Source organism: Microtus ochrogaster, chromosome 22 (assembly GCF_000317375.1).
Source record: "Microtus ochrogaster isolate Prairie Vole_2 chromosome 22, MicOch1.0, whole genome shotgun sequence".
Taxonomy (NCBI): Eukaryota; Metazoa; Chordata; class Mammalia; order Rodentia; family Cricetidae; genus Microtus; species Microtus ochrogaster.
Window position 1 is genome coordinate 18,709,182 of NC_022023.1, and position 22,507 is coordinate 18,731,688.

At 43.3% G+C, this 22,507-nt stretch overlaps 1 protein-coding gene across 4 annotated transcripts in view; it reads left to right on the plus strand.

Moving 5' to 3' along the window:
- Positions 1-22,507, plus strand: part of Sv2b (synaptic vesicle glycoprotein 2B) — a 153,242-nt gene that overhangs the window by 97,278 nt on the left and 33,457 nt on the right. For all 4 annotated transcript variants that reach the window (XM_026784292.1, XM_026784291.1, XM_005357752.3 and 1 more), the window contains 3 exons: positions 11,661-11,841; positions 12,451-12,602; positions 22,099-22,232. In XM_026784292.1, coding sequence (XP_026640093.1) covers positions 11,661-11,841; positions 12,451-12,602; positions 22,099-22,232 — 467 coding nt within the window. The remainder of the gene's footprint in view (positions 1-11,660; positions 11,842-12,450; positions 12,603-22,098; positions 22,233-22,507) is intronic.

Sequence of the window (22,507 nt, forward strand, 5' to 3'; positions counted from 1 at the left end):
CTGGTCTACAGAGCTAGTTCCAGGACAGGCTCCAAAGCCACAGAGAAACCCTGTCTCGAAAAACCAAAAAACAAAACAAAACAAAACAAAACAAACAAACAAAAAAAACCGTGATCCAAAGTAGACTGGAGAGGGGATGGTTTGTTTTATCTTAGGACTCTCTGGTTACACTCTATTACTGAGAGAAGTCAGGTCAGGAACTCAAGACAGAAACCTGAAGTCAGAGACTTAAGCAGAGGCCATGAGGGAACACTGCTTACTGACTTGCCAATCTCCTTGATTTGCTCAGCCTGTTTTCTTATATACTGCAGGACCACTTGTGTAGGGGTGGCACTGCTCACAGTGGGCTAGGCCCTCTTACATCAACCATTAATCAAGAAAATGGCTGCACATTTGTCTATAGACCAATCTCAAGGGGACATTTTCTCACTTAAGGGTTCCTCTTCCCAAATGACTCTAACTTGTGTCGAACTGACAAAAACTTAGCCAGATCACTGGCACAGGGCCCTTTCTCTACATCAAACCTTCTTGCCTTTGTGCCTAAAAGATAACTATATAAGCCAATCAGGTGATGTTTTTATCTGCGTGGTTTCTTTTTATAGGAGACAATATGTGCACAGGATATATTTGGCTGCTTTCAACAGCCGCTTTGAGTCATAAAGGCATTCATTCCTTATTTACTGCTCCAGAATTCTCCCAGTGTGTGTCTCCAAGCATTGAGCCAGTGACTTGCTGATGTCAGGGCTGTGAGGTTCACATCTCCATGAGTGTCTTTTCCATTTCCTTAAGGTCATAAGGTTGACACCCCAGTTCTAAGATCTCTACACACTACTCAGGACCAGTTTCTAAGTGGAGAAAGGAGAGGGATAGTGAACAACCTCCATCTCCCTCCATGTTCCCTTTTGGCACTGACAGCATTCCTCATTGAACTTAGATTTTATGGACACTAATCAGAATCACTGCATACGCGTGAATTTCCTCGTGCCTCTCTTCTCTCTTAGATTCCGCACTGCTGTTTGTATTGGCTTCATTACCCATCTCTTTTTGCATCCCGTCGCTGAATGTGGCTGGTGAAAAACATGCACAGTTGAGTGCTGACCCTACTAAACTCATGCTCAAGGACCCTCACAGGCTCTCTGTACTACCAGTTATTGCCTTTTATTTCCTAGGTCTATTTCCTCTTCCACTGATGATGGCTGTTTCCTTCTCCTCTTCCCAGGGCCTCACTCCCATGCCTACACGCTGACTTATGAACTCAGTTCTTCTTTCCTAAGACTAACAGGAGCAACCGGAAGAGAACTTCCATGGCTCCTCTCTCTATGACTCCCTGCCTCCTCCCCTCTGTGCTGCCACCTTTCTCCTGTCACTCTGGGGAGGGAACCTGGTCATTTGCATATTGGTTCTCATCACTACTCATCTTCCCCCAGGATATCACTTTTAAAAATTCTTATCTCCTGTGACATCAACAGGTTTTTCTTTCAACGGTCTTTCCTCTGTATCGGTGCCCAGTGTGCTGCGGTTTCACCTGTGTTGACCCACATACATCTTTTCAAGTCTCTGTTTTAAGAAAACTCAGAATCTAACCCTCTTTCCCCATTTTCCCTTGAAGCCATTTGAGCAGGGTTCAGTCCCAATCCGCTTCAGCATTACTGCTGCCCCCAGCACTCATTAAACTTCCCATCTGTCCCTGTCTCCCACTTCCTGTTGCTGCTCACTGGCTGTGCCTTTCCAGTCTCCATCGCTAGGTTCTTCTCTTTCTGACCTTTGAACATTGGGATGTTCTAGTGCTCAGTCACACTACGGCCACCCACACCTCTGGAGAACTCATTCAACTCTACTTTAATGTTGCCCTTCAAGTGGTGTTAATCTATGCACCTTTGGAACCCAGCCACTTCATCCTACCTCTGCTGCTTTCCTCTCTGCCCATGTTGTCAGCATCACTCACTTAGAATATGTAACAACAGTGTCCTTACTGATTGTCATGATCTAGCTTGTTGAAAGGAAAGGCTAGGGTGGATGCTTAGTCAAGATAGGCCTCTCAGAGCTAGGTTTGGAGCGTGAGAGGGACCAACCATGTAAAGCCCTGCAGACAGAAGAATGACGGTGTGTCCAAGTACGAGAGGAGACACTGAGGCAGGGAAACATAGGACATCAACATCTCGGGGCCATTCAATGTAAAGAGCACGTTAAGTGTATTTGGCAAAGGAGTGAAAACAAGAGATTGGACCATGAGTTATATTTTATTTTTAACAATGTGAGTATTCACTTTATTAACATACTATTAAACACAAATCAAACAAGACACACGGGTTCTCAAGCAATAGATAAAAATAACTGTTTTGCTAGAAGAGTATTTAAAAAGCAGAGTTTTATTTAGCAATTCAAATTTCTGTGTCTCTTTGAAACTGTAATAAGATCGGTCATACATAATTCAGCAGTTGTTTGAGGTTAGGTGGTGTCTACTCCCTTTAGATGAAACACCTATCTATCTATCTATCTATCTATCTATCTATCTATCTATCTATCTATCTATCTATCTATCTATCTACCTACCTACCTACCTACCTACCTACCTACCTACCTACCTACCTACCTACCTACCTATCTATCTATCTATCTATCTATCTATCTATCTATCTATCTATCTATCTATCTAATCTATGTATGCATGTATCTGTCACCTATCTATTTATTTATCATGTATTTTCATATTCTTTAAAAATACCACTTTGTGTGTGTGTGTGTGTGTGTGTGTGTGAGAGAGAGAGAGAGAGAGAGAGAGAGAGAGAGAGAGAGAGAGAGAGGAGAGAGAATGTGTGTACGTGTGTGCAAGTTCCAGAGGAAACAAGAAGGCATAATATTCTCTGGAGCAAGAGTTACAGGTAGTTGTGCATCATCTGATATGGGCTTAGGAACTGCATTCATGTCATTTGCAAGATCAAAAGGCCTCTGAGCCATCTCTCTAGCCGCTACCTTCATATGCTTTGGTTTTCCAACAAAGCTCCAGCCACCTACTCCCTACCGATGCTCTGCCAGCTTTGCCCATGTGTGCTACTTGGCTTGTTCTGTAAACATCTGGTTTTGAAACCTCAAGGTCATGGTGTTTAGGTGATTTTTTATTTTAGTTTATTTATTATTTGTTTTATTTTAGTTTGGATATTTAAAAGGATCCATGTGACCCCTCTAAGCATGTTCATGGAAGATTTCTATTTAAAGTCAAAGAATAAAGTAGATGAAGAAAAAGAAAGCGTAAGCAAATACTGGAGACCTAAGAGACATCTAGCCATGAACCCAAGGGGCATCTAGCCATGGGACTCAAGGGCATCTAGCCATGGACCCAAGGGGCATCTAGCCATGGGACTCAAGGGCATCTAGCCATGGACCCAAAGGACATATAGCCATAGACCCAAGGAGCATCTAGTCAGAGACCCAAGGGGCATCTAGTCAGAGACCCAAGGGGCATCTAGCCATGGATCTGACAGGCATCTAGTCATAGACCCAAGAGGCATCTAGCCATCGACCCACGAAGCATCTAGCCTTGGTCCTGTCTCCAGTTTGAGCTACTCAGATATGTATAAGAAAATTTAACTTTGGAAGCATTTAAGGCAAAAAATGCCCAAAGGGAATCAGGGTGAACCAATTGTCTAACAAGTTGTGTGTGGTCAAGCCAGGTAGACTAAGCCACTATGCCACCGAGAACTGCCAGGAAGTGACAGCAGAGGCTCCTAGGAGACTTAGGCTTTTATGGCACATCATAGATGCCCCTATGCTGGACAAAAGTCATAGGCACATACCTAAGTGTCCCCAAAGACAAAGGTCTGGCTTTTCTTGCTATGAAACAACTTTGCCTGAACGTAGGCGATGCTGATTCCTCAAGAGGAGGGAGTCTGGTTCGGTCACTGGATGAAAAAGGTGTCTAGATTCTGGAAGGACAGATGTGACACAGAGGACAGATGTGACACAGGCAGGAGTTGGATTTCTGCCAGTTTCTAGTCCCATCACCTTCTGATCATGTGATGTGCACTCATCAGCCCTGCCCCCTCCTTCCTTCCATTCCACATTCAAATGCTAAGTCAGCCACACTCAGATCCCCACCCTCCTTCCAGACACCTGTTTGCCAGTGATCTGACTATGTTCCTTTTCTGGACATTAATCTTATCTTTTTTAAAACCTATTGGATGATGAACTTTCAGAAAGCAGAGATTTTTTTTATTAAATATGGTTAAAGATTTTATTTATATTATGCTAGCCTGTAGACTTTCCTTCACTAGAACCATACTGAGAATTATCATTTATGTTCTTTAAATTTTTATTATTCTTATTATTTTGAGATTACAATACAATTATATCCATTCTTCCTTCTCTTTCCTATCTCCAAACACTCTCATATACACCTCATTTCTCTCTTTGAAATTCAAGTCCTCTTTTCTCGTTACATATATTTTGAAAATAAAAAAGGAGAGAGAGAGGAGGGAGACCAGGATGAGGATAAGGAAGACAAAGATGAGGAAGAGGAAGCAGTGCAAACCATATACAAAAAACCCTAGGGGGTGGTCTATGATATAACTACCTGCAAGTAAAATACGTACTTTCTGGCCCTTGGCAGAAAAATTTAGTGTGGTGGAGTTTAGAACATTGCGGATGTCCCTCTAATGGAAAGAAATTTGAAATTTAAGAATTGGGTTGCAGGGAAAGTTTTTCCATTTAAGTTTTATTTTTTTTGTTAGAGAAAACTGAAAAGTATTTTCATCAAAGGAAGCTTTATATTGGAGCATGGCTCCCTCTCCATGTCTGGAGGAAGGCGAGCCTATTTAAAAGGCACGCTGCTATAAATAAGTACCTCCTGCAACTCTCTAGCCTCCTTTGTGATTCCTCTCGTATATGGTTGGCTTCGTTTTAAAATGCCACCATTTCATCCTCAGTTTCCTGAGCCCTGACTTCCTAAGGCAGTAGCCCACCCTGGGGTGGACTCTTGATGACAATAGGAACGTAGGGTGGTTGTACATATGCTCTCATGCTGGACCCCCTCCCGCCCCTTCCAGCCCATCTCTCAGGTCAAGGTGACAGCTCTGTAAGAAGACCACTGGCTGAAGTCTATAAAGATGTATCTGGCTAACCATCGCCATGTGGCTGGTTATTATGCACGATGTGAAGATGTCTCTGTTTCTTCCGCCATGGCTGTTGTTGAAGACGGCTTTCTTTTCCATGCAGAAGGAGTCCATGTCTTTGTTGTGCTGTCACCAGTTGAAAGCTATGGCTCCCCAGCCATATCCACCTCCATTTGACGTTATCAGCTCTATTCTTTATATAGTAATCCCAAATTTTAATTACTAAAAAAAATGACGAGGCCACTTCCCTCATCTCCCAGCAGCCTGTGAATGGAATTGAAGGATGATAGTGTAATCCTTTCTAAGTAGTCTCTCATCTGCTTCAAGCTAAAGTAATTTTTGAGAACTCCACCGCACTCCAATTTCCCAAATTTATTGTCTTAATTTCTTCAGCTAAAGGCGGGTTCTAAATGAGTTTAGTAGTGCCGCCATTTCAGAGGCGTCGTTAATTTCACATCTCTCTTCCCTGATGGATAGGGTCGTTTCTCTTCCATTACTGCTCCCTAACCTCACTTAAGAATCTTGCTCTTGCCGGGCGATGGTGGCGCACACCTTTAATCCCAGCACTCGGGAGGCAGAGGCAGGTGGATCTCTGTGAGTTCGAGACCAGCCTGGTCCTACAGAGCTAGTTCCAGGACAGGCTCCAAAGCTACAGAGAAACCCTGTCTCGAAAAACCAAAAAAAAAAAAAAAAAAAGAATCTTGCTCTTCCCGTGCCGCCATTGGCTTGGACAGGGGGGTTTGTCAGTGAAAGCGCCAGGTTTGGTGCCAGGAAACCAGGGAGGCAGTGACCGTGGACCCTCAGCCAGCATCAAGATTCTGGGAAAGTCATGAGCTTTCTTGGGGCTAAACCTTTATCTGATAAAATGAGGGGTGGTGGTGGAATTGAATATCTAATTTCTAAGACTTGCCGATTTCCTGGTGAGTCCAGGTCTGTCGGGGAATAGCAAGGACACCAACATCATACCAGCTATCTGGAAAGACTTGGGTGTAGAAGATGACTCATTGGGTGAGCGAAGTGTGTTTGAAAAGCATGGCTGAACCAGTGAAAGGAGAATGCAGCTAGGACCTGCAGGACTGCAGACAGAGAGAAGGTACTGGAATTATTATAATTGGACAGACCAGAGAAGGGCTACCCTGGAGCTGTGTTCCAGAAGAAGCGTCCTCGGATGGCTCACCCTGGTGTGAGAGAGGAAGATGGCACACCGGGGCTTCTGCTAATTGGATCCAGCTGCTACAATGAGGGGGCATTGTAGCTGTCAGGGTGATAATGATGAAACCATCAGAGGTTCAACAGGATAGAATGAAGGGACCTTCATCTTCTCTTTATGGTCCTCTGTGGGAAGAACTTAGAGGGAGCAGCATTAAGTAAGGTCCAGAAGAGCTTTGGAGATGGGATACAGTAATTTAATGCCTGGTGCGGTTTTCCCTTCTGAGCTAGCAAACGGGTAAACCTGGAAGCCACTTCCGGTTAAAAACATGTCTTGTGTGGCCCTCAGTAGATATCTGTGTTTAGGCTTACGCTGAATTTTTATACATTTGTTTATTTTTATTTTGTGTGTGTGTGTGTGTGTGTGTGTGTGGCATGTGAAAACAGAGGACAACTTGGGGAATTCAGCCCTCTCTTTCCACTGTACAGTCACAGAGATTGAATTCAGGCTGTTAGGCTCAGTGGTAGGCGCCTTTCTTTCTAAGGCATCTCAATGAGGCTTGTTTTTAACCTGAAAAGCTTCTAAGTGAGATGTCTACAGAACCTCATCTTACATGATTTGTATTTAAAATATTGGAATATGGTTTGGAGTTCAGCAAATAGTTTATGAATGAGGTAGATAAGACCCACCCCCAGAAGGCAAGAGATTTTTCTCCAAAACCATATACTTGGTAAATGAAATCTCTGGGTTCTGAGGCCAGTGTCCTTCCTCACTGTGGTTAAAGAACACCAGTCCTTTTGCTATGCCAAGTCTCTTTTTCTGAACCAGCATGGCCAGCTTCACCTGAGAGCTTCTTAGAGATGCAGGAGCTTAGGCTCCCTCCTCTGTCACACACAGACACAGAGCTCTATGTGAGCAGGTCCTACACTTTAGCCTCAGCTCCCCATCAGCCACCACCACATCAACTATGCTCCATTCCCACTCAGATATATACCAGTGGTGACCCAGACATACCAGACTTGCTTTCTGCTTTCCTGGATTTGCATATGTCACTGGACATTGTCTTGTGTGTGTATAATGTGTGGGTATGTATATGTGTGTGCACTCAGGTATATGAGTGTATGTGTGTATGCAAGTGTATACAAGTGTTTGCAAGTGTATACAAGTGTTTGCAAGTGTATACAAGTGTATGCAAGTGTATACAAGTGTATGCAAGTGTATACAAGTGTATACAAGTGTTTGCAAGTGTATACAAGTGTTTGCAAGTGTATACAAGTGTATGCAAGTGTATACAAGTATTTGCAAGTGTATACAAGTGTTTGCAAGTGTATACACGTGTTTGCAAGTGTATACAAGTGTTTGCAAGTGTATACAAGTATATGCAAGTGTATACAAGTGTATGCAAGCATGTCCCAACTATGCTGTGTATGTGGAGATCAGAGGACAAACTGGGACTTCCACCTTGTTTGGGATGAGGTCATTTTGTTGTTTTCCACCGCCCATGGCAAGCTAGCTGGCCCATGACCTTCTGGAACTCTCCTGTCTCGGTCTCCTGCCTGGGATTACAAACTTACACTTTTATGTGGGTTTTGGATATCTGAAATCAGATCTTTATGCTTCTATGAAAAGCATTTTTCTCACTGAGTCATTTTCCTAGCTGCCGGCAAGGTCTTTAATGTCCACTGTAAGAAGAGTACAACATTTCTCTCTTGGAAGCCTTGCCACACTGAATGATATTCCTTTCCCATGATTTAATAATACTTGGCCAATATATTTTCTGGATTTTGTTGCTTGGTGATGATCATATTTTTTTATTGCTTATCTCCTTGGAATGAAGGAACTATTTCCCAGTTAGCAGATTGTTCTGGAGGTGAGTAATGAAGAAGAATGGACTAATATAGAGACAAGAAATTTAGCCAATGTTTATCTGGAAGGAGCAGTAATGTGTAATAGCTGTAGGCTCATTTTTTTTTCAAATATAGACAAAACTGATAGACTTTTGGCTGACCTAAGGAAAAAGAGGACAGACTCACAACAATAAAGGGAAGAGGGGACATTGCAGCTGACACCACAGAAATATAAAAGGTAATAACAGACCTCCGTGAACAAGTAGGTGTCAACAAATTAGATGACCAAAAATAGATAAACCCTAGAAACATACTGCTAAGACCAGATCACAAGGAGCAGGAAACCTGAAGAGACTAAAAATTAGTAGAGATTGAATCAGTAATCAAGTACTTGTCAGTACAGCAAACCTAAGACTTGATGTCTTCACTGGTGAGCCCTACCAAATAGCTGAAGAACTAATGGCAATATTTCTTAAAGTCTTCCCTTAAAGTTTGAGCATCTCCAAATGCATTTTTATAAAGCCAACATCACTCCGATGCTAAAACCAAGCATATGCACTCTGAAAGCTGAAAAGAAACTCTTTATTTGCTGGCTAGCCACTGAATGGAGCAACTAGCCCAAATCATGTAACCCTGAGCTGTACAACTTTTGGTGTTTTATGCACAAAACCCACATCCTGGTTGATACACTTCAGCTAACAAGAAAAGTTAGAAAGAAGCAAAACTACAGAAACTAAAAAAGCAATGTTAGTACATTTAGGGAGTTTCTCGGCCATATCCTGGAACCAGTGACCTAGCCTTTATTTTTGGTTTGGCAACCGTTGCTTGTAGATAGAAGTTTCTGGTCCTGCAGCCATTCAGTCCCAAAGAAATACACAAAGGATTGTATTAATTACAAACTGTTTGACCTCTTAGCTCAGGTTTATTATTAACTAGCTCTTACAACTTAAATTAACCCATAATTCTTGTCTATGCTTAGCCACATGGCTTGGTAAATGTTCTCAGTGCAGCATTCTTATCTAACTTCTGAGTCTGGAAAGTGTCTGCAGACCGAGCCTTTCCTCTTCCCAGAATTCTCCTAGTCTGGTAGCCCCACCTATACTTCCTGCCTGGCTACTGGCCAATCAATGTTTTATTAAACTAATATGAGTGAAAAATCTTTGCAGTGTGCAAGAGCATTATCCCACAGCAATTGCTGCCTGTGTGCTGGATCTCAAGGCCTGAACAATGCTTCTATCATGGAGACAATTGTGCTAAAGCCTGGGGGCCTGTTACAGCCAGAGAGAGAAAACTCAAAGACGATTATTATAGGTAAAGTCCCCAGTAAGCATTTGTACAAAAATCATCAACAAAATATTACCAAATAATCACCAAATCAAATACAATTGCAAACTTGGAAGATCATACAACATGATCAAGTGGAATTCTTTTTTTCTTGCAATACAAAGACAGTTCACTATTTGTGTCTTAGGGTTTCTACGGATATGATGAAACACTATGACCGAAAGCAACTTGAAGAGGAAAGAGTTGATTTGGCTAATGTTTCCACAACCATAGTTCATCACTGAAAGAAGTCAGGACAGAAACTCAAACAGGGTGTGTACCTGGAAGCAGCTGATACAGAGCCATGGAGAGGTGCTTGGGTCTTCCTTCTCTCAGATGACGATAGCTTGTGTTAAGCTGACATAAAGCTATCCAGCGCAATGATTAAAAACTTAAAGCAGGTCAGGTGAAGAAGGAATGCACATTGCTGTATTCGTATTCAAAGCTGTGAGTGACAAGCCCTGAGCCAGTATCATGCTTAATAGTAAAAGCTTTTTAATTGGACCAGGAGTGAGGTCAGGACGCTCCACTCTTCAGTTAGGACTGGAATATCCCAGTGAGAGCATTCAGGCAAAAAAAGAAAAATAAAGCCATCTCAATTAGGAAGGAAGAAACAAACGTGTCTGTTTGCTGATGATATAGCCCTATAGCAAATAAATAAAATGAAATTAAAAAACCTAAACACCATAAAAACAACCCATTATAACTAGTGAATAAATTCAGTTAAGTTGTAGCATGGGGAATCCACATGCAAAAATCAGTAGTGTTTCTGAAATATGTGAAGGATGAGCTGTCTGAAAAAAGAAATTAAAACCATTGCCATTTATATAGCATCAATAAATACTTCAGAATACATTTAAGCAAGGGAATAAAAGAGCCACACACTAAGCTATAAAACCCTGAAGAATGTTGAAGAAGATACAAGTAAGTGTACGATGTCTCTTGTCCATAGACTGGAAGAGCGGACACTCTTCAGAATCCTCATACTACCCAGCATGCAATCCTTATCAAAATCCCAATGGCATTTTTCTCAGTGTTAGAAAAAATATAAAATTTGTGTGGAATACAAGGCACTGAATAGCCAAAGAAAGCTTGAGCTAAAGGAACAAAAGTGATGGCATCACACCACCCAACTTCATATATGTTTCAAAACTATAGAGACGGAGACGGAATGGTACTGGGACAGAAAGAAAGAATCAGCGGAAGAGAATCATGACCTAGCAATAAAGCCACAAATTTAGGGTGGGTTGATCTTTTAAATATGTATATTTAGATTCACTTAATGTGTACGGGTGTTTTGTCTGCATTGATGTCTGTGTACCACATGTGTGCCTGGTGCCTGAGGAGGCCTGAAGAGGGTGTTGGGTCCCCTGCAACTGGAGTCACAGATGGTTTTGAGCTGCCATGTGGATGCTGGACATTGAACCCAAGACCTCTGGAAGAGCAGCCATTGCTTTTATGCACAGAGGCATCTCTTCAGCCACATGGTGGGTCTGTCTTTGGGAAAAATGCCAGTAAAATGTAACAGGGGAGGGACAATCTCGTGAATAAACAGCGTGGCGAACACTAGATACCCACATGCAGAGGAGTGAAACTGGACTCATCCCACATCGTTACAAATTATATAACTAGAAGTCCAAACACTGTAACTTGACAACTCTTGCTCACGCGTGTGTGCACGCCAGTCGATGCTGTTGCCAATGGCTGTTTTTCACATTTACGTTATTTTCTCCCTTGGCTATGTTTCCTGTGCAATTTACTCTGGAAATTCTCTCTTTAAACACCACACCTCAGGTGAGGTCCTTTAAGGTACACCTTTCCTTGTTTCAAAGCAAGATTCCGGCGTTTTCTCATCTACAGATTGTGAGGCTAAAATGGAGGCCTCTAGAATGATGTTACAAACCTAGTTTCAGTTCATCTGTGTTGATATGCATACATGTGAAGCTGGACAGCTTATTGCTTCATTGAAATAGCAGCAAGCGTAGAAAATCACCTGTGGAGAGTTTCTGCTTTGCCATGGGGATCTTGTTCCATCCCCTTTCTCCTGGGGTTGCCATGGGATTTCTAGGATGGGTGAAGTGTCCACTGGGTGACATGCTTGTGATCAGCACCTGGCTCGTCTCTTCAATTCTCACATTATTTCACTACAGAGCCCGAGGGTGCAGTAGAAAGTTACTAAAGCTCTCTAAAGCCTTGTCTTCTTTCGTTAACCCCCTTCTTTCTTCTTCACAGGGCTGATAGTCTACCTAGGAATGATGGCAGGAGCCTTCATCCTGGGGGGTCTGGCTGACAAACTGGGAAGGAAGAAAGTCCTCAGCATGTCCTTGGCCATCAATGCCTCTTTCGCCTCTCTCTCCTCCTTCGTGCAGGGATACGGAGCCTTCCTCTTCTGCAGACTCATCTCAGGCATAGGGTATGCACTATTGTCCACCGTAAGTCCATCCCCTCTGGCCCTCTAGCTGCGGTAGGCACTGTTGTCCACCATAAGTCCATCCCCTCTGGCCCTCTAGCTGCGGTAGGCACTGTTGTCCACCATAAGTCCATCCCCTCTGGCCCTCTAGCTGCACGCGATACCTCGGGAAGCACTTGGACGAAGTGTTTTTGTTTGATTTTAAAGATGCTGTATTACAGTTAAGAGCAGGTGAGATGGCTCAGCGGGTAGAAGTGCTTGCCACCAAGCCTGATGACCCGAGTTTAATGTCTAGAATGTACATGGTGGAAGGAGACCACCGACTCCCACAAGTTTTTGCCTAACCCCTATGCATCGCGCCATGTCTTGTGTGTGTGCACACACATAAATAATAAACAAACAAGCAAATAAGTAAATGCAATAACTTTTCAAAAGCCCAAACAACCCAAGATTGCTTTTCAAATGGAGGGGAAGCCTCCTTGCTGGTCCCCTAAATGAATAGACTGCCATCACAGAGCCTAAATGTGTAGTAGAAAGAATTTGATTTCCTTTATGACCTTTTTTAGTATATTACTTGATTGTCTCTTTCTGCTGGTTTTTTTTTCCCTTCAGTATTGGGGGCTCCCTGCCAATTGTTTTTACCTACTTTTCTGAGTTCTTATCGCGGGAGAAACGAGGTGAACACCTTAGCTGGCTGTGCATCTTCTGGATGACTGGGGGCATCTATGCATCTGCCATGGCCTGGAGCATCATTCCACACTATGGTGAGCCACTGACTTAAGATAGCTCCAGGTTCTCTGTTTCTATGGCAACTGCATCCAATAACGACCCAACTTTAGCCTTATTCCCTCTCTCATATACTTTCTGCATGTGACCTTTTTTTAGAAAAGAATTCATAATGTTGAATATAAATTGTTAATTTCAATTTAGAAATAACATCATCTCTTCCCCTCTTCTTTTCTTACTCTTTCTCCTCCCCCCCACCCTTTCCCCCTCTGTTAAATTTTCTTTTACTTATGTCTCAGTGTGTGCTCATGCTTGTATCTGTGAAGGTTGGAGGACAGCTTGGGAGAGTCAGTGCTCATGCAACCTTCATTTTCTCTAACTCTCTTCATTTCGATGAGTCGGGCTTTGGGAGTCCCATGTTATAGATGACAAATGTAAAAAAAAGCAAAGTTGATAGAAATGGCTGACTTGCCCAAGGTTACACACCTGAGAGAGTAAGGCTGGGAGGCTGGTAGTCCTTAAGGTGTTGCCCACTTCTTGTGCACGTTCTGTTTTCTTCCTTTCTTTTTAGATTTTGAGTTGGCATATAGAACAATGGGTGACCTTACGGCATCTTCATACTTAGGCGTTATTGTCCTTGTTCTTGTTAATTCCCTCCCCTGTCCCTTTTCCTTCTGCTGGCTGGTTCCTGCCCCCTAGTTAGTGCCCCACCCCAATTTACCATCACATGGATTCTAGTGCTTTCTACAGTTCTCTGCCTCCTTCAAGAGCTTTTCTTCCCTTCTCATGATCCACATACATACAAGCATACACACATGCATGTAAGGACATGCACACACACATACGCATACAAACATATGTACACACACATAAACACACATGCACACACATTTACTTTTCTCTAGTCACCTTTTTTCTATTTTACTTTTAATTTTTTGATATTATAGTTGCATTATTTCCCCTTCTCTTCCCTCCTTAACCCCTTCCATGTACCCACTTGCCGTCTCTCAAATTCATGACTTCTTTTTCTTTAATTGTTATTACATGTACATGTTTCTAACTATATGGATACAACCTTTTCAGTCCAAGTAATGTTACTTGTATATATATTTCAGGGTGTGTGTTCAGCCTATAAGAGAAAATATGAGTTCTTTATGTTTCTGACTTGTTTCACTTAATGCAAAAATTTATATTTATACCAATTCCCCTGTGAATGTTATTATTTTTCTTTATGAATACATAATTGCTGTTGTATATGCATTCTACGCTGTCTTCATCCATTCATCTGTTGATGGACGTAGGTTGATTCCATTTCCTGGCTATTGTGGATATTGTAGTGATAACATGGATGTACAAGTGTGTCCGTGGTATGCCTAGGTGGAGTCCTTTGGGTGTGTATCCAGGACTAGGAGAGATGAGCCATATGGTAGTTCTATTAGTGTTTGAAGCAAATTCAATCCTGATTTCTATAATAGGCATTCACAGTAACATTTCCATCATCCATGAATCAGGATTACTCTTTGCCTACACCATTGTCAACATTTTTTTTTCTTGAATCTCAGAGAGATTTTAATTTGTGTTTCCTTGATGGCCGAGGACGTTGAACACATTTTCTGGTACTTATTGGCCATTTTTTCTTCTTTTAAGAACAATCCATTCAGCCCATTAGTTAACTGGATGATTTGGGTTTGTTGATGATTACTTAACTGGATGCTTAATCATTGTAGTTCTATATATACCCTGAATATGAATTCCCTGTATGATGTGTAGTAAAAAAAGAGACTTTTATTCTGTAGGTGGCCTCTTTTATTTGGTAGTATTTTCCTTTTGTTGTGCCAAAACTTTTTTTTTTAATTTTGTGTAACTCATCTGTCAGTTCTTAGAATTGTTTCCTGTGTTGGCAGAGTCCTTTTCAGGAACCCCTTGCCTGTGCCCACATCTTCAAATATTTTACCTGTTTTTCTCTGGAAGCTTTATGTGTTTCGTTGAAGTCTTTGATCCATTTTGAATTGACTTATGTTCGGGTTGAGAGGTGTAGCTCAAGCCTCTAGAAGAAAACTGTGGAAATCGAGTTTTCCAAGCACAATTTGTTTAAAAGGCTGTCTTTCTACCGAAGCATGCTTTTGACATATTTGCCAAAAAAAAAAAAATCCAGGTTGCTGTAGATGGGTTGGATTGTTTTTGAGTTTTTTATTCTATTTTTATTAGTTTACATGTTTGGTTTTTTTTGCCAGCCTATGCTTTGTCACTGTGGCTCTGTTGTATAGTTTGAACTCAGGTATTAGGATACTACTTTGCTTCTTCTGGGTAGTTTGTGAATTTTAAGACTTTTTTTTTTTTAGTTCCATGTAGACTATCATTGGGATTTTAATTGAGACAAAACTGAATCTGCAGATTATTTTTGGTAACAGTCATTTTAATGACATCAATTCCACCCATCTGTGAGCAGGCCAATCTTTTCGTCTAATACCACCTTCAGATTCTTTAAGTTTTCCCAGTAAAGGCCATTGGTCTCCTGTGCTAAGTTTAGCAATAGATATTTTTGAAACTATCATGAATGGGATTAAAAAGATTCCTTCTTCATAAGCTTGTTATCGGGACATGGTGGCACTGTTGACTATTGTGGGTTGATGTTTGTATGCTGACTCTATGCTGAAATACTCCACTTTCATGCCTGATGTCATTCTTGTTTGTCCACAGAGGTGAAGCAGTTCACAGTCATTTGTTAAGTCAGGGAAAATTTTTATTATCCCCAATGAGTAAAAAAAACTGCAATCTCAGCAGAGACCTGGCAACATTAACTTTACTCACAGTTTTGCTGAGAGTTAAATGGGGGGAGAAACAGCAGTTTTGAATTTTATGAGCCCTTTTGAGTATTCTGGTAATGTCACTAGCATCCTTCGAAAGCTATTTTTTCCCCCAACTGTTGTTTGATAAGTTGGGGCTCTGCAGGTTGTGGAATTCCTACAGAGCAGTAGGGAGGCACTGTCCAGAAACTCTTCTCTATGAGTTGTTTTCTTGTTTTAAATCGGTCTCTGCTGTGTGTGCTGAGCTCGGGGAGGCTGATGAGCATCTTAGTGAGAAGCAGTTGCAAGGTTGACGATGCTGCCGTGTTAGCTGGGGGCAGTATTGGGTGCAGTACTGTGAGAAACTGATAGACCCTGAAATTTCCGTGGTTTAGCACAGTAGAAGTTGCCTCCTCCCATGTCAGGCTGATGTTTCTGGTTGGCAGGTGGCGGTGCTGTATCTGCAGTTTGGGGGCTCACATCTCGCAGTTCTGCCCTCTCTCGCAGAAGACTGGCAGCGTGTTACGGCTTCAGTGTTCAATGCCCGTCACGGGCTCATGTGGTCTGAACCGTTAGACCTCAGCTGGGGCTGCTGTTTAGTAAGATTGTGAGCTCTCTGGTCATGGACTCCAGCTGATAGACACAGGTCCACGGGGCAGGCTAGGAGGTTATAGCCTGCACTTTGAGTTTTGATCTGCGAGCCAGAATCAAAGCTTTCTCCCTTATTCTGTCACAGGGACGCGGAAGGTAGCTCCTCAACCTTGAGGATCATGGGAAGTTCTGTGCAGGATTTTCAGGGCCGATCAGGAAATGGAGGGTGCCAACCCTCCTCACATCCCATTGTCCCCATATCTGTGGTGTAACAAATGCAACTGCAATGGGTACTGGGAAACACAGGCCAGCTGGGAGTCTCGAAATAGAAGAAAGGGGTTTGGGAGTATCAGGCAGTTGTGCCCATTTTTACTATTTGAGAGCCTACTCAATCTCATATCATTAGAAGCAAGGAAAGTTAGGGATAGGTCTAGTGAAGAAAAGAGGAGTTTTCTGGCAATTCTTCCATTAGGTCGTTTTCCATGACTTTAGGTATGAAATTGCTTACGCCTAATGGAGGCCTTTCTATCCTTCGCCAGATGCATATGTTAATTTCCCACCAACTAGCTTATATGGTTCTGAGAATTAGAATTATTTTTATTTCTTTATTGATTTTAGCCACTATCCTTTCTATAACACCACTCCCTCTGCTAACTGACCTAAATGTGCTAACACATCGCAGAACGATTTCCTCATTTACGGGAACTTAACTGGAAAACATTTTGGTTGGGGGCAAATCTGAATAAAAAAAAAATAAGGATTCACTCTGAAACAATCTGAATAAAATCTGGGTAACATCAGTGGTACTGTGCAGTCTGGGCCACGCAACCCCATCTTTGCAGCCCTGGGTCTGTCACTCACAACACAGGAGAGAGACGTGATAAGAACTCACGGCACACTCCCCACAGCCCGCAGGACAGTGACTCCCAGGGTGCACACAGTGTGGAGAAGATTGTCCAGGTGACCTTAGTGCTGGAGCCAGCTTTTTTTTCCTGGAAGCAGTCACCGTTATAACCCATCTGTTTACAGAGGACACGGGCAAAGGAAGCGTGTCCTCAACTCAGACAGGGAGCAGAGAGGCCGTGGCTTCCTCTGATTGGATCAGCGTAAAACCTGTTCTCCTCTCAACCGGTTGCTGTACACTGGAAGATGCAGGTCCTAGATGGACGAGAAGTACTTCCTTCCTCACCCATGGAATGGCTGGGGCCTTGGTCTCACCCATGTCATGTGTCTGCCACACAGTGGGAGAAGTGGGGAAGAGAGGGCAGGAATGGACGCTGTAAGAAGAGGTGAGCTGCAGTGATCATTACCACCTGCACAAGTTTATGAATCTTCACACACACACACACACACACACACACACACACACACACACACACACACACCCTGAATGCCTGGTTTCTTTTGTTGTTGTTGCTTTAAGACAGGATTTTACTTTGTGGCCCTGGCTGTACTTGAACGTGTGGCAGCCCTCCTGCTTCTGTCTCCTAACTGCTAGGATCACAGACATGCACCACTAAAGGTCTCATTTTTAAGACTTTAGTGAAAAATTGAGGTGGAGAGCAAATGAGAGGCCACATGAGGGACCCTATGGGCGCTATCTGGTCACTACTGGTTGATAGCAGCTCTTGGGGCTAAATACTACACCTCAAATAAATGGGCACCTTCTTTATTCATATGCCTGTACGCAATCTGTGACTTTTATACTCCAGTTTGAAAGTCAATGTTTGTTTGGATGCTCACCTTACTAGACCTGGATGGAGGTGGGTGGTCCTTGGACTTCCCACAGGGCAGGGAACCCTGATTGCTCTTTGGGCTGATGAGGGAGGAGGACTTGATGGGGGGAGGGGGAGGGAAATGGGAGATGGTGGCGGGGAGGCACAAATCTTTAATAAATAAATAAATAAGAAAAAAAACAAAAAAAAATAAAAACAGAAAAAAAAAAGAAAGTCGATGTTTAATCAAAGCCAGCAATGACTTAGAGGAAACTATTTGAGAAACATGGACTGGTAGAATCAGAATACAACAAAAGCAATTATATACTTTAAGCATCATTTTACCAGGACCAGATGTCTGATGGGCAGTGAACAGATATTTGATGGTGTTTCTCGATATGCTTGAGACATCAGTTGTCTAACCAATGCGAAGGGTGGCTCCAGGAAAGAGACTGATGCTCACATATGCACTGCTTGTATAAACCATTTAGTTGCTTCTGTAAGAATGAATGATGGGAGTCTTGGCTCTCGAAATTTGGGCAACCAGTTCACTGAGAGAGGAAATGATAAAACTCAGAGTCTTTTGTTGTTGTTGTTATTGTTTGAGAACGTATGGGGACAGCCCAGGAAAAACTAAAACCAAATGGGTATATGATGGAAGAGTGGCTCTCATTGAAATCATCCCCGCCAGATGTTTGTGAAATCCTGACACAAAAAAGTAGGGCAAGCTGAAAGATCAGCCAGCAGAACACTCCCCGCCTCTAAATTAATATTGTTCCATATATTTGGAAGCAGTTCATCCCTGAATTCTATTCTATTTAAGGCCCCAAAGATGTGCCTAATGGGTCACAGAAGTGCGAGGGGATATTTCGCACATAATGAAGAAAAAAGTCTTTCTGATGGAGGATGCTGTATAAACATACCAATGTCTGTCCATCTTTCCTGGTCTTCCATTTCAGTCCGGGAAAGTTGTCACCAACTTTGCTTCTAATGATGCCAGAACTGGGTTTGGACCTGCGCAGCGAATGTAGACATACTGCTATGGTTTTATCTTCCCTTGGCTAGTGTTACTCCCAGGAGAAGTAAAGGCTTTTTAATTAAAAATAACATGAACGAACCAACCCCAGTGAGACAAGAAGAGACCAAGCTATGCAAAGATAATAAGGCTTCACCCTATGGAATACACTCGATGAATTGTGGGTGCCCTTGCTCTATGGGGCGCACTGGATGAGGTGTGTGTGCCCTCGGTCTATGGGGTGCACTGGGTGAAGTGTGGGTGCCCTAGCTCTAAGGGTTACACTGGATGAAGTGTGGGTGCCCTTGCTCTATGGGTGTACTGAGTGAGGCATGGGTGCCCTTCTTGTAGTCAAATGTGCCTAAGGGGCCACATCTCAGCACCTGGACTCCTGCTTCGCTATTCTTTTAGGTGTGTATCAAGTAGGAAAGTTTGCAGCACAGCAGATGCAGGTTCAAAGTCTACTGTGGAGAAACAACTTGAACCATGATGCATAAAAATCTTAAGATAATAAGCCTCCCACTACCCGAGCCAGCCATCAAGTGTTCGTTTTAAACTAAAGAACTACAAGTTTTGTATCCAAGTAGCTACTGCCTTCTAAATGTTAGGAGTGGGTGTATTTATTTCTCAGGCCTTATCTATTAAAACACTGATTGGGCTGTTTTTAGATAAGCCCCAGGGGGTATTGTTACCAGAGTCTTTGCTTTTCAAAAGTAATCCATCCATTTTATCCAGAGACTATGACACTAAATGTCACATAGTTAATTCTGAAAATGTTGACTCTAGTCTTGAAATAGGTGAGTTATTATGGATTGTCAGTAATGAGCATGCATAGCAAACTTGCAGGAGACCACTGCCTGCATTCCGTCGCAGTGAAGATCCATTAAGATAAGACATGGTCAGGATTTGAACTCTGACCTATGTGACTACATAGTCCAAGCTCCTCTTCCCATTGTGCTATATTGCTGCTCCTTAAAAGTGGGGAGTTGGTTCATCACGAAGACATTAAAAATTAGTGCTTGGGTAAACTAGCACAGCCACAATGGAAATCACAGCAGAGTTTCTGCCCTCAAAAAAAAAAAGGCAAAATAAAACTAGGGATCTCCTATGATTCAGTTATACCTTTCCTAGATGTCTGCCCAGAGGAATCTAAGTTAGCATCCTGCAGAGGTGGGTGCACATCTGGATTTACTACAGCACAATTTACGGTAGCTGAAGTATGGAACCATCCTGTATGTTCATCAGCAGCAGAACGGATAAAGCAAATGTGGTGTAGATACAGAATAAAGGCTCATTCAGCCGTGAGGAAGAACAGAATTGTGTCCTTTGCAAGAGAATGGATCATCATTAAAGCAAGCCAGACTCAGACAAATATTACCTGTTTTATTTCATATGTACAGGCTCGATTTAACTATGTACGTGTGACATGAATGTAGAAGGGGACACTTTGGGAAGAGAAGGGATCATAGGGAGGGGCACATGATGGGATATTGGGATATGAATATAGAGTACCGGATGCTTGAATGAAAATGTCACAATGAAACCCAGAGCTTCATGTGATGAGCATGAACACGCTAATAAGTCCTCTGAAATGCTTTCTGAAGGTAGCCTCTGAAGAAGAATCTAGCAACACTTTGTACAACAACAGCTGACAGGACCCACTCACCTCCTGTTCCCATGGTAGGAGGGTCATCTGAATGGAGGAGAATGGTTGCTTTGGATAACATACACAGTCATGTCGGGACTTTCCACTTCTCACCGGGGTCACCTGGAGCTGGTGGGAGGAACCCTGACTCCTGAGGCACCAAGCTCTGGATTGATGCCATCAGGGTCTCCTGAATTCCCATATCCCTCTCCCGCTCCTGCCAGATCACGCTCTGGGCACGCAGACCCACTAGATACCTGTAATCAAGACAAGAGTGGCCCTTTACACCATGCTGGTCTGTGGGGTGTGTCTACCACGTGGTATAGGGCTCCTTGCTCACTAGGGAGAAGGGCGTCCAGCGAGAATGCCTTCTAGGCCACTGTTTGTGGTGGTGTGCCAGTAGGGTATCTTCAGTTAACAGCTTGTTCACTCAAAATCCAATGTCCATACAGGGCTGAGAATGTAGCTTCGTTAGGACAGTGTTTGTCCAGTGTGTACAAGGGCCTGAATCTATCCCCAGCACTACATAAGCTGGGTATGGTGGTGTATGCCTGTGATCCCAGTATTTGGGAGGCAGAGGCAGGAGGATCAGAAGTTCATGGTTAGAGATGGAGAGATGGCTCAGTGGTTAAGACCAGGTTTGGATTCTCAGCACCCACCTAGTGGTTCACAACCATCTGTAACTCCAGGGTATCTGATACCTTCTTCTGACCTCCTTAGGTGCTAGGTTTGCATGTGCTGTACACACATAGATGCAGGCAAAACACTCATGGACTTAAAATAAAAATAAATAGTTTAGATAAAGGTGTTCAAGGTGATCCTTGACTAACTACGTAGTGAGTTCCAGGCTAAGTTGAGCTGTATGAGACCCTATCAAAGAAAAATAAAAGATAGAGGTAAAAATAAGACATGGATGCTGATTCTCTCTTTTAGATAAAGTCTCACTGTGTAGCCCAGGCTGACCTTGGACTTACAGTAATTCTCCTGTATATTGAATATTCAGTCACCTGAATATTGAGATTATAAGCATGCAACCCATGTTTGATGGATGTTGTTTTTCTTTGTCTCCTTTTTCTTTTTTAAATTCTTATTAAATTTTTTTATTTATTTTACCTACCTCCCACAGTTTCCCCTCCCTCCTCTGCTCCCATCCCCTTCCCCCAACTCTCATCCCCCATCATCTCCTCCTCCATCTCCACTCAGAAAGGGGCAGGTCTCCCGTGGGAGTCAGCGAAGCAGTGTGGCAAGCAGAGGCAGGACCAAGCTCCTCCCCCTGCCAGGCAGCCCAGCATGAGGAATGGGTTCCTAAAAGCCAGCTCAAGCGCCAGGGACAGGTCCTGATCCCACTGCTAGGAGTCCCACAAACAGACCAAGCTACATAACTATCACACACATGCAGTGAGCTTGGGTCAGTTTCCTGCGGACTGCCTAGCAATCAGTCCAGAGTCCATGAGCTCCCACAAGTTCAGGTCAGCTGTCTCTATGGATTCCCCTGTCATGACCTTGACCACCCCCTCCCTGGCTCATAGAATCCTTTTTCTCTCTTCAACAGAGAGACCTTGTTTTTTTTCTATTTGTACATTTATATAAGGTTCTGTAAGTGCCAGGTAGGCCCAGGGCTCAGGGTTTGTCAAGATGCAGACTTCCAGTTCATCCCAGACCACCGGGGAGCCGACATTTTTTGGCAGCTTCTTCCAAAAGGCTTGCGTGTCCTTGAGTCTAGTTCTTCTGTTTCATCTACCGCGGGGAAGCCTGTTCCACACACCTTTTGCTCCTTTCCAGGCTGGGGCTTCAGCATGGGGACCAACTACCATTTCCACAGCTGGAGAGTGTTCGTCATCGTCTGTGCTCTGCCCTGCACCCTGTCCCTGGTGGCACTGAAGTTCATGCCGGAAAGCCCCAGGTTTCTGCTGGAGGTGAGTCTCAAGCAGCCTGGTCTCCAGCGGCTGCGGGAGCCCTGGCCTTAGTCACTCAGTCCCCAGCTGCGTGTTCTCTTCCCATCGCTCGCTGCACACTTGCCCTTGTTTATGACCTTGCTTATCGCTAAATCTGGCGCCCTTCCTCTGAGTGACAGTGACAGGCCAGGGGTTGAATCTCACGGTGAAACAGGAAGGGACACTCTCTCAGGGTAGGAGGGACAGCTCCTAGGTCACCTCCTCACAGAGTCCTGAATAGGAGAGATCCTTCACAT